General features: G+C 34.7%; 1 protein-coding gene across 16 annotated transcripts in view; it reads right to left on the reverse strand.

Annotated features, from left to right (window-relative positions):
- Positions 1 to 11440, reverse strand: part of LOC138322293 (putative uncharacterized protein DDB_G0271606) — a 57227-nt gene extending 45787 nt beyond the window's left edge. For all 16 annotated transcript variants that reach the window (XM_069266425.1, XM_069266411.1, XM_069266418.1 and 13 more), the window contains exon 1: positions 11165 to 11440. In XM_069266425.1, coding sequence (XP_069122526.1) covers positions 11165 to 11345 — 181 coding nt within the window. In that variant the 5' untranslated portion in view covers positions 11346 to 11440. The remainder of the gene's footprint in view (positions 1 to 11164) is intronic.
- Positions 11441 to 13460: the final 2020 nt, after the last annotated feature.

Consider the following 13460-nt stretch of genomic DNA (forward strand, 5'->3'; position numbering starts at 1 on the left):
AACTTAGTGTAACACCAATTCGATTAAAAGTTTGAAATAATATAAGCATTTTGCCTGTTGAAACGTGATATATTTCAACAAGGTCTTCCATATATGTTTGTTAAGTGACCTTATATACATATAATAGTACATGTACATGTAACATCTGCGTTAATAACCTACCAAAGAGTAAGTGAATTTATGTCAAATATGATTTCCAAATTTTACTTGTACTTGACTGACCTTTTTAAGTTAACAGAACATACAATATATTTTGAAAGTTGCATTAGGATGCATCATTTATCATAATTATATAATTTTCCTGCTTTCTTATCCTAAGATGGTATATCTAGATCAGCGTGAGATTACATTATAATGTAAATGTATGTCATTATAGCAAAAGAGCACCCAATAATTAAACTGTTGTCCGTTAACAGCGCAGTAAAATTATATATTTTTGTGCATGTTAGAAATAACATATAGATTTCTTTCCTATGGTTGAATTTCGGTCAAACATTGTTACTAGATACAAATTGGTATATATGTACTATAATCTTTAAACAGAAAAAAATAGAAAACTGTTAATTTGGTATTCTGAGCACTAAAAGTTTGCAACATTTTGAGAATTACAAGACCTTCAACATATGGACTTGAAATAATTTTGCCAGTATTGCAACATTAACATCTATAATGTGTATTAAAATGAATATGGTTAAGACCCTAAGTAACAGTCTTCAATCTCATTTCATTTAGTATTTTTACATTATTAAGTGACTTCTAAAAATATTTTGTATCAAAAATACATATAGAGCATTAAACCCCAATGATATATTATTACCAATGTTTATAAAACATCATATATGTGTGTTTGTGTCGGCTTCAATAGATTACCAACTTAAACTATAATCAACAGGTTAAAATTTCCGACAATATTAATTTAAACTTTTGTGATATTGTTTTTCTCCACTCATTTTCTAACCAAATACTTCACGGTGTACGTCTATGCGATAAGAGAAATCATGCGCAACTATGCACGGTCACAAGAAATGAAAGTTGGATAAGAATGTAGCCCTACTGGAACTCCTATGTCAAAACAGAATACTGTTACATTAATATATACACTGATCAAGAAACCTGTTTTTCTGATAAAATTGAGATATGATTTGTAAAAAAATATTTCACCTGGAACTCAAAATGCATCGTTCTTAATAATCCACATGTAGCTCCATATTAATTCTTAGCATATTAAAGCACTGATTATCTTTGATTAATAATTTACGTTGTGTATAATACGGAATATATTGAAGGAATTTTTATCCAAAACCCACCAATGTTACCTATGATACTGATTGAAATACATGTAAATCTCAAGTGACTTTACAGGTGAAAATAAAGACAGCTTATATGAAACAGTATATAATTGCCTTCCTATTGTTTCCTAAAACAACACCTACCTGTTGTTGATAAATATGTTGGCGTTAAGAGAACACCCCTTTGTAAGACTGTGCCAGGTGGTAGAGATTAGTTCCGCTCGAGTGATCACACAATGCAAGTGAGAATCGGGAGTATGTTTATGTAAGTTTTAATTACTAATCTCTGATGATTGTTGATAAAATATAACTCAGGATAATTGCTAAACATTTAACCGTTTTCTCCACGTTTGTTGTAGATTGAAACAGCTTTTTAAGTGCTGTTCTACGGAAGAATTATGAAAAAGAAATCGGCATTTTCATCGATCTACAAATGAAGTAGTCCAAAAAATCTCACTTCGAGTTATACGAACATGTTATGTATGATTTTTGTCATTCGGACCAAAAATACTTCGTTAATTACGTAGTTTACTAAATACGTTATATATATTATCAGAACATCAAGCTCCTGTAGGCCTACATGTGATGAAAGTGGCTAAAATGTTTTTAGTGACAACCTCTATACGTGCTTTAATATGTATATATAATCTGATAATGTATACATGTGCTTATAAAATTATCGATAATTATGGATGTGGTAAATATTCATACCTTATTAACTGCCGTAAGTTGGAAGATTACGCCAGCTTGGACATTTAGAAAATGTTCATCGTCTCTCACGCGCTATTTGATCAGTTTACAAAGTTTATCCTAAATTTTCTTAGAGTTGTCTTTCTTCCATTGTGGATTTACACGTACATGTGGCATAACGCAGCCGTGATAAACAAATCTCCATTTCGTCCTGAGATTTATTTGCTCCCGATTCAAATTACAAAAATCATTATTGTAAGAATTTTGATGTTTGAGGTGAAACATTGATTTCATTTTTTCCGTTGCGGGATAATTGTCACTAGTAGGGACAAAACGCGTGGGGCGAAGCGAAGCATTTTTGGGACGAAACGTTTTCATGCATTGTCAACAACATTTTCGGGACGGAAAGTCTAGATACATTGTAAACAATTCAAGTGAAAATTTTCCAACCTAAGATCATTTGGATAGTGTATATGGTAAGGATATGAAAGCAGTTATCTACTTCTCCTATTTCAACATTACAGATACGCTTATTTCAGTAACTTTCATATTCAAAATTTTCTATTTAAAATTCCCGGTAAAATCAAAGTTGTTGAATACACTGCCGTTAGGAGCGCTAGTATCTGCGAGCAAGTTCTAAGCCAATCATATTGAGGAAATTGACTGAAAGAGAATTTTGCAACCACGATCACAATGGCAAGGTGATCCTCGCCAATCACATCATCCTAATGTATAAGTAGGAATGAAACAACCACCTATATCTTGTAAGATTCAGAAAGTAACTGTAACTTTTTCATAGATCTTGTTATAATCATATGTATAAGAACTAAAATAGAAGACTATCATAAACAAGAGGCCCATGGATCCCGGACTTATACTTCTATAGACCTCTCATGATCAGTTATTGACAGGAAGATGGTAAAATATTAAAGCCAATTTGACCCCATGGCCTGTGACCATAAATTACAGTCAAGGTAATTTCATTTGAAAAACTTGGTAGCACTAGTACTATTACTTCATTCAAGCATGCTACATGCACAATATCAGGTCTCACAACATCTTAGTTATTCACAAGAATACATTTAAAGACTTTAGTCTATTTTACTCCTGTGATTTTGAATGATGAAGGTCAAGGTCATTCACCTGAACAGACTTGGAAGCCCACATTTTCATTCCAACATGCTATGGCTCTACATGTGCAGGCCCAATATTATAATTAGTAACCTGGCCCATTCAGTTACTGAGAAGAAGTCGTTAAAAGGAGTAGCACAAGTGAATCTATCTTTGCTTCCAGCTGGATTTACAAAAGCATGAATATTATGTGAAATTTGCCTTCAATACATTGATTAAGGATTATATCGCACTATGTACATCATGCAATCTTTCAAACCAAGTATTTTATTCTGTGAATGATCCTGAGGATATCTCCATTAGAACAACTCCTGTATATGTGCTGATTAGGAGAAAGTAGTCAAGTTTTAGACACCTTTATAAAAGTAAAACCTTTTGTATGCTGGCCGATCCACATACTCCCACGAATGAGGTATTAGCAGAAATTTTTATTTATCACATAATCTGCCTGCAGATATCCAGTGATATTTTTGCATGTGTCACTAGTGTAATATCACCTGGAGCGATCATTGGCTGGAAATTCATTATGAAGTCTGGCAGAAACAATACAAAAGGCCCAGAGGGCCTGTATCGCTCACCTGGTTTTTTTGTTAGTAATTATCACAAGAATCTGACAATTAGAAAAATAAGCAAAATTGACTCCCAAAGTTTAATTTTGAATCACAACCATACAATGATGCTATTGATACCATACAAATATGCTATCCAATACATAGGTTCAGAGACAAAGTAATTTATATGAAAATAGTAGCCTAATTGACCTTTTTGATGTTCCCAATATTGATTTAAAGGGCCACTACCTTTCCGAAACGACTTTTAATTTTTGAAATAGGAATGTAAAACGAGATCAATAATTTTGTAGAGTCGCAGAAGTTATTAACTATACGTTTACCAGCACACTTATCATCACCTTCAGAACTGTTTAATTAGAACAAATAAAATGTTAATTTTCATAACGCGGGTCGTTTTATGTTTCCCGCCGTCGTCCTAAATGCCGCGCGGTAGTTGACTATCACTGCGCCAGACGGCAAAACAGCGAAATGAATCTCCACTGTTATCGTACATTAGACAGGAAATCTTGCATATGTTTGGTGTTGTGATCATGACCTCATCTTAAGCCATCGATATATATTTTCTTTTGTTATTAATGTTTTTAAGAAACCTTTAAATTTTGCTCCGGAAAGGTAGTGGGCCTTTAAGGCCCCAGGGGTCAGCCCTATCATTTGTACAATTTCAAATCCCAACCCTATAAGGATGCTACCATTGCATTATAAGTGCTCTTCCATTCTTAGTTGCAGAGAAGAAGTCGTTTATATGGAAATAGCTAAATTGACCCCTTTTGACCCCACCCTTCAGACTCCCGGGGGGGTCAGCCCCATCATTTGCAAAATTTTGAATACAAACCATATAAGGATGTAACCATTGCATTATGAGCGCAATCCCATGTTAAGTTGCAGAGAAAAAGTCATTTATATGGAAATTGACCACTTTTGACCCCGCCCCTCAGGCCCCCGGGGGTCAGGCCTATCATTTGCTCAATTTGGAATCCCCAGCCTACAAGGATGCTACCATTGCATTATTGGTGCTATACCATGCTTAGTTGCAGAGAAGAAGTCATTTATATGGAAATAGCCAAACTGACCCCTTTTGACCCCGCCCCTCAGGCCCCCCGGGGGTCAGCCCTATCATTTGCACAATTTTGAATCCCCACACTATAAGGATGCTACCATTGCATTATGGGTGCTATACCATGCTTAGTTGCAGAGAAGAAGTCATTTATATGGAAATAGCCAAATTGACCCCTTTTGACCCCGCCCCTCAGGCCCCCGGGGGGTCAGCCCTATCATTTGCACAATTTTGAATCCCCACCCTATAAGGATGCTACAATTGCATTATGAGTGCTATCTCATGCTTAGTTTCAGAGAAGAAGTCGTTTATATGGAAATAGCCAAATTGACCCCATTTGACCCCGCCCCTCAGGCCCCCGGGGGGTCAGCCCCATCATTTGTACAATTTTGAATCCCCACCCTATAAGGATGCTACCATTGCATTATGGGTGCTATCCCATGCTTGGTTTTTGAGAAGAAGTCGTTTATATAGAAATAGCCAAATTGACCCCTTTTGGCCCCGCCCCATCATTTGTACAATTTTCAGTAAGTAGCCCATAAGGATGCTACCAGTGTTTTTTTCACTTATTATTTTCAACAGCCCATGCCTTTTCAATTGGGAAAATAACTCGGAATTTGGAAGAAATTGGGAAAAATTTCAGGGGTGTAAAAATTTTTCAAAACTACTTGCCCCAGGCAAGTAGGGCCCAACTATTACCTTGCAATTGCCCAAAATTGAATTCCATTGCCCCCCAAAAAAAACATATTTTTTTTCGCAGTTCCGTACTTACTAGAAAATTGAAAATCAAAAACTTGAGAATTATCTAATAAAAATTTCTAATGCTATTTCACAGGATATTTTACTTCTATAATTAGAAGAAAAATAAAACAATTAATTTTCAGCACTTTTTGCATTTTTAAAACGTTTTTTTTCGTTTCACTTTTACATTTTTTCTAAATTCCTGAATTCCGGAAACCGGATTCCGGCTCCATTATTAGATCCCAAGTGCTACTTCCTACCTTGAACAGAGATCGTTTTACACAGAAAAACTCCTTTGTTATGTCGAAAAAATTATAATTATACGACTAAAAATGTAAGTTAACCTTAGAAACATTGTAATATAACTTAAAAGCAGTTAACTATTGTTTTTATCAGCTTGAAAGTCTGTAAAACGTCTCTGAACTGAAGGTGCACCTTGCGACCTAGTTTATGCTCATTTCGATTTTGTTTTCATTTTGTGAAATAAAAATTGTTTCTAATCCCAAATTATTTGCTTAAGTAATGAAGACTATATTTCCACATTTTAGGAATGAAAATCTATTACAAATTATTAACACAAAACAGAGGTGTAAAAATTTATTTCAAAGCACTAGCCCAGGGCTAGTAGACACCAAAATTTCACTAGCCCGGCCTAAATATCTACTAGCCCAGCCCCCAAAAAAATAGAAAATTTATAATAGGGCCAGTATTTTTTAACACTGTATAAATTCAAATATTCTTTAATTGAGTGAGGTTTTTTTTATTATTTGCATCGAGATCTACTTTTTTTATTTAAATTCAAATAAACATCAAGAAAATCTTTGATCTGTGATATTTCTAGAACATAATTTTTAGATTTTTTTAAAATCCTGAAACCGGAATCTGGATTCCCGACCTTTGACCCGGATATTAGAATAACCATAACAAATATGGCTGCCTGCTGCAGGAATGGCTTTGCTGCCGACTTTTTGAGGAATAGATTCCAGTTCTTTAACATCGTTTTTGTAACTATTAAAATTTACTGATCTGATAGCTGAGATGACTTATTTGATGGTTTGTATATTGTTTGTCTAGAACTTGAGTTGCAAATTACGTAACTTTCACATGAAATGCTATGCATCACTATATACATTGTGGTGATCGGGAGGTCTACAGTCGTCAACAAATTAGACAACATGATTCCAGATTAAGATGTTTTAAAGTGTTATTATGACTTAATATTGATGTTTTTCGTTTTGAAATATCTTTGAAAAAAGTCACTAGCCCCGGGCTAGTATGGCTAAAATTTCCACTAGCCCAAGTTGAAAATTTGGTAGCCCCGGGCGTCGGGCTAGTGGATTTTTACACACCCCTGCAAAAGTCACTGAATTTGATCAGTTTTTATTGGGAAATTTGATTTCAAAATTGGGAAAATAAGGCATTTTTTGGCTAGGGGAAACAGCCGAAGTTCGGCTGTAGATTCGACCAAAAAAACCCACTGGCTACCAGTCAAATTTTATTGAAATCCGACCAGCGGTTATGGAGAAGAAGTCAATTGTTGACGGACGCCGGACGCCTGACGACGGACGCCGGACGCCAGACGCTGCGGTATCCCATAAGCTCACCTCCGTCCTTTGGACCAGGTGAGCTAAAAATGACTTCAGGAAAAATTAAGTGACATCAGGATTATGAAGACAGCGGGACAAAGAGGCGGCCTCTGCTGGATTTTTGGATACGTTTCTGATATGAAATTCTTTGTTTTGTTATTTGTAGTTATAAGATGAAAATCATCTTAAATTTGTCTTCATTTCATTATAGGAGATTTTATGAAACTCGTCTTGAAGTTTTAATTTATGCAACGCCAAGGCTTCCAAAAACAAAAACTTCTGAAGATTTGATTCATAAAAATCTCATATGAAATAAACACTCATGTAAGACCTATATATATAATTTATATATATATATATTATTATATATATATATATTATATATTATATATATATTATTATATTATATATATATTATTATATTATATATATATTATTATTATATTATATATATATTATTATATTATATATATATATATATATAGTAGTGGCAAAAAAGTAAGGCAATACAAAGAACTCTTTTAAAAGAAGAAGTTCAGGTTCTGATATATTTGATGAATTAAATTAGACCATGAATGAAGGTCCCTTGATCCCCACCATGCTACAAGTCCAACATCATGTCTCTAGGTCTCTTCTATAATTAGTTATTTACAAGAGGTTATTTTAAGATTTTAGCCTATTTGACCCCTGTGACCTTGAATTAAGGTCAAGGTCATTTATTTGAACTAACTTGGTAGCCCTTCATCCCAGCATGCCACCGGCCCTTTATCATGCCTCTTAATTAGTTATTCACAAGAAGTCGTTTAAAAGACTTTGGCCTATATTTGCCCTTTGACATTAATTAATTAAATGAAGATCAAGGTCATTCATTTGAACAAACTTGGTAGCCCTTCATCTGAGCATGCTACAGGCCCAATATGAGTACCCTTGGCCTTTTGGTTATAGAGAAGAAGTTGTTTAAAATTTTTAGCCTGTTTGACACCTGTGACCTTGAATGAAGGTCAAGGTCATTCATTTGAACAATCTTGGTAGCTCTTCATCCCAGCCTGCTACAGTCCAAATATCAGTACCCTAGACCTTTCTGTTATTGAGAAGAAGTTGTTTGACCTTTGCATATGGTGCACAGCAGACTGTACACGTCGATGGATGATGGATGATGACTATATATAGGTCATCCTGACCCTTCAGGTCAGATCACCTAAAAATTCAACACAGATACTAAATTTGTGTTATACCAGTAATCAGCAGTATAAATAGCAATCTGATTAAAATACAGATCCTAGCTTATAAGCACTTTGTTCTATAGAGGATCTGACAACATCCTAAAATGGGTCATGTTCGGATGACCTTTGTACCATGTGGCCACTTGACCTGTATTTGATCATGAGATCACATGCATTTTGTACACATTGCTACATCAATTGAAAACGTCATTTTGTCCCATTTTACATATACATTAAGCTTTGTTGTGCTATTTTGGCGAGATGACTCTATACACGAAAATAATTCTGACAGAATTTTCAAACTATTTCGTCCCTGAAATTCACATTCAAGATACTGATGGTAGCAATGTGATTGGTCATTACCAAAGGTCACCTGGACATGAACCCTAATGGGATGTTGTCAGATCTTCTTATCAAATGTAGTGGTAATAAGGAACTGTATTTTAATCAGATCATACATATAGCTGTTTGAATTTTGGTCATGGGTGTTCATAATTCGAAAATATATGGGCATTTGAATTTCGAACAGCAATTAAAAACAACTTAATGAAATTTAGATGTATAAATGTGGGGCATAAATACATTATATATGTGTACAATAAAGTAGATAATTAATTCTGATCATTAACACTAGTACAACATATTTGGTATGGGAAAACCATACTTTAAAAGCAATATAATAAATATGGGGTGATGTTTTAAAATCTGTTATAAAGACCTGTAGCAGCAACACAATGCACTACTACACTCGAGGACTTTAAGGTACATATTTCCAACGTAGCCCTTGAAGCCCTCATGCATTAGTTCTGCACCACACCTTTTATCTACAGAGGACTCCACATAATCGAAAAACGGTTATTTGAATATTTCGGTTATTTGCATAAAATTCTGCGATCCCGATTTTTTCCTTTTTTTATCTTTGTTTTTCAACTCCGTGTAACGTTGCATAGACTTTTACATGACCTCCGATTATTTGAATAAAATATTTGGGAAATTCTAAAAATAAAATTGAATATTTTTTAATTTTGCAATATATTTTTAGCGAAATTCGCCGATATATGTTTCAAGATACTTCGCTTTTACTAGAAATCATCATGGTGACAAATTAACGTTATCCTATGGCTTGTTATTTTATGCATGAATCTGCAAAGGTATTCGACGCTGTTACGATTTACATCAGCAGAGGTTGATCATAACTTAAGTATAACACTGACTCAAACATCTAATTAAAGCATTTGCACTTTCAAATATGTTTATCTATTAACGTAACGTACCTTAGTTCGCAATTGGTTGGAGAAACCATGCTTCCTTACAACAATCGCCATTCATGAGTAGTCTCGTTCAACCAGAGTCTTGTTGACTACGACAGACTGAATCAAGCGTCTCGTTGAACAAGACATAAAAGCATGCAAAGTCGGCGTGCAATGACTACCACAAGTTTCGTACAGTATGTAGGATACAAAAGATACTTGCTACGTTGTTTCATTGCTACTTGAATATGCATTAATTTCTGAAATGTTATCAAGCTATTCGCCGTATAGATCAACAATACAGAGAAAATTCTCAAAACACAATTTAGGTCCAGTGAACGCATGTCTTTTCATCACCTGCCTCCATTTTCGAATTCATAAACATGTGTAAAAACAAACTACTAGTTGATCAGCACTTTGAAGTTTAATCACGATCGTAAGTTCATTTTGCCAAGCAAGTGTACGTAAATTTGTTTATTAGACCTATTTAGGTTCAGAATTGTAGACACAAATTCAATCCTGTTTAGTTATTGCATTTGATATCGATCGTTTAGCTGTTTCTCAAATATTCACATGTCGATCTAACGTAAACAAGAATCTAATATTGGAATATTTTTTGTTATTAAACAATTAAAATCGATTTACAACTTCGAAAATAATTACTTGTTGTTCGTTTTAAGTGTAAATAATTTAGGTATTTATCAAGTAAACGAAACGATATCTATTTGCCTGTTCACATACATATGTGTGAGGTCAAACGAAGGTGCAAAATGTCATCTCCGCCTATTCGAATACTCCGGTTATTTGCATATTTTCTTCTGGAAAATGACTGATTCAAATAAGCGGAATCCTCTGTACTATACTAAAAAAAAAATCACAAATTTAATCCCTTCACACCCTGGCACCCCTACAGATCACCGTGACGTAATCGTCATGTTTGACGGAGTCACGAAAAACCAAAGAAGAAGAGAAGATTAAGTGTCATATTTTATATACATGTAGTCCTATTATTTATTCTATATCACTACATTTCATGCAACTCCCAAGGATAAACTTGCATGATTTTGTGATCTTATGTTGGTTGGAAATCTCAAAAACATTGTCATTACAGGGTACCTGGGTACAGGGTAACAAAGTTATTGATGAAGCGACAACACACTTCTATATCAGCTGGCTCAAGTCTGGCTGTGCACTGTCTTTGACTGTGCAATGTGCATATAAGTTTTATAATTTGTATTTTGTATATACCTTTCCTCTCTTGGACCAAATTTAACTTAATTTTGATTTGGTTCATATTTAGTTAGCCGGTGTAGTTTCATTTTTACTCAAACCTAAATTCAAAGCCTATGAAGAAATCTACTGTGAATGTTCTCAGATTATATGTCTAATTAGAAATAAGCATCAAAGTATTTGACAAGCGTTCCGCATCGCTGCACACGACGATACACGTCCCACGATTCCTCACCTTGACAATGTTTACAAAATGGTGTCCCATTGCCATTGGTATCACTCATTACATATACCAAATGTCGTAAAAAACACACAAATACTTAATGCGCATGCAATAATTATAATTGTTTATAAAATACGCCTCAATTGGAGCATGATTCATGGGAATATAGACCTACCTTGCAGCTGTGTACGTAACGATTCCTGCTCACGACGATATCGCTCAGCAATCCGTTCTGTTGATTTCAGCTTACCGCTCGTATTATTATAAATGTAAATGAAATAGACACCACACAAGAGCGTCGCAGCTACCACGACACCCTTGAGAAGGTTGCCATTCCGTCGGGTCATGTTATTCATCTGTGCTACACTGCACAGATCTTACTGTCACTTCAAGAATGCCTGCCAACACGACACGTTTTCATCATCACCATCAAAACAATATGGCGACGTGTCATCGCAATGCATTCTGGGAGAGGTACCTGTATCGACTTCCTCAATCAGGTGTAACGTTAGGGCTACAAGTGTACCTATCTCACGATTTGGAAATATTTACAATCAAATAATACGATCGCTTTGAAAGACAACCCTGTTTTATATGTTCAGTACTTCATGAAAAAAATGCAGCTAAATAAAGAACAAATCACCCTCATTCCAATATTAAAGCATTGTTAGCTTAACCTATCGACCATACTACATGTATGCCCGAAAGTTCATACACAGTTACCAGTTACCTGTCGTAGAGGTCTTCATAATATAGGCCGGAGGCCTCTCTGACCCATCACATTTGCGTTTTCTGGTTCCGGAAGGTTATGGAAACAGCTAGGGTTGAATTTGAATTCATGATATTTCCAGTAACTGTCCAGTCTGCCCTTGATGGTGTTGATGTTTTCAGCATCAACTATATTATCTGGTAGTGTGTTCCAACTGTTGATGACGCGTTGTGAAAAGTTGTATTTTCTAATATCTAGTCTACAGTTACTCTTAAGTAACTTATATTTGTTTCCACGAGTCACAAATCTTTGGTTGAATTTAAACAGGTTGTCACGGTCACAATGATCTATTTCGTGGACTATTCTAAACACTTCAATCATATCTCCACGGAGTCGCCTGTATTCTAATGAAGGAATTCCTAACTCTAATAGCCGTTCGGGATATGATTTGTGAGCTAATTTTTTTACTAGCTTAGTGGCACGGCGTTGAATCCTTTCAAGAGTTGAGATATCTTTTTAGTGGTGGCGGCCCAGGCTGGAGAAGCGTATTCAAGGTGAGGTCTGACGAGTGACTTATACAATGTATAGGCATAACTGAACTAAAATGTTTTTGTCCAAATATTTGAAAGATCTTCTAATGACTCCAAGGATCTTGTTAGCTTTTTTTGGCACTGTTGTTTATATGAGTACGGAATTTTAATTTCGAATCGATTGTCACACCGAGATCTTTCTCCACATTAACAATGTCAATGTTACAATTGTTCATCTTGAATACAGGGGGTGGTTTGTTCCCCAGATGTAGGTGTTTACATTTACTGGCATTAAGTTGTGGATATGTCTTTTTCCAAATATACTGAAGCTTTTTACAAGATTTCGTCTTCTAGCTATATTACAATAACACACATTTCTTAAATTTTAATTAATTTCCAAATGTTTCAAAATAATTGCAAAATATGATATTTATTGCTAAAGAAATTGCTTGTTAAAGGCCCACTACCTTTCCGAAACGGCTTTAATTTTTTTTAATGGGAATGTAAAACAAGATCGATAATTTTGTAGAGTCGCAAAAATTATTAACTTTCCGTTAATACTACATTTATTATCACCTTCTGAACGATTTGATTAAAATAAATAACATGTTTATTTTCATAACGCGGGTCGTATTATGTTTCCCGCCGTCGTCCTAAATACCGGGCGGTAGTTGACTATCACTGCGCCAGACGGCAAAACAGCGAATTGACTCTCCACTGTTTTCATATATTACGCAGGAAATCTTGCATATGTTTGGTGTCGTAACCTTATTTTAGGTCATCGGTACGCATTTTCTGATGTTATGGTTTAGTTTAAACGTATTTTATTGCAAACAAATTTACAAAAGGATCGGACACAAGTTATTACAACTTATAAAAGCCCTTTCCCAACAACATTGACATATAAATAATTACAATTGCTTTAAATACATATAAAGTTAGATAATGAATAAATATATGAATATATTTTGAGAGAGAGAGAGAGAGAGAGAGAGAGAGAGAGAGAGAGAGAGAGCATAACATTTTTATTATGGATGGGCAAAAAATAAATATATATATTGTGCAAAATAATACAAGCAACAATAGTATATATTCAATAAAGCATATACTGTGTAACGATATTGATTTCTCAAAACCTTTTGCTGCCCTTTATAAAATTTTGAACACATATGAATAGTTCCGAATTGGTATTTGAAGATAGTTCTTGACTACCAAATAGCAGTAAGTCAAGA

Source organism: Argopecten irradians, chromosome 1 (assembly GCF_041381155.1).
Source record: "Argopecten irradians isolate NY chromosome 1, Ai_NY, whole genome shotgun sequence".
Lineage (NCBI taxonomy): Eukaryota > Metazoa > Mollusca > Bivalvia > Pectinida > Pectinidae > Argopecten > Argopecten irradians.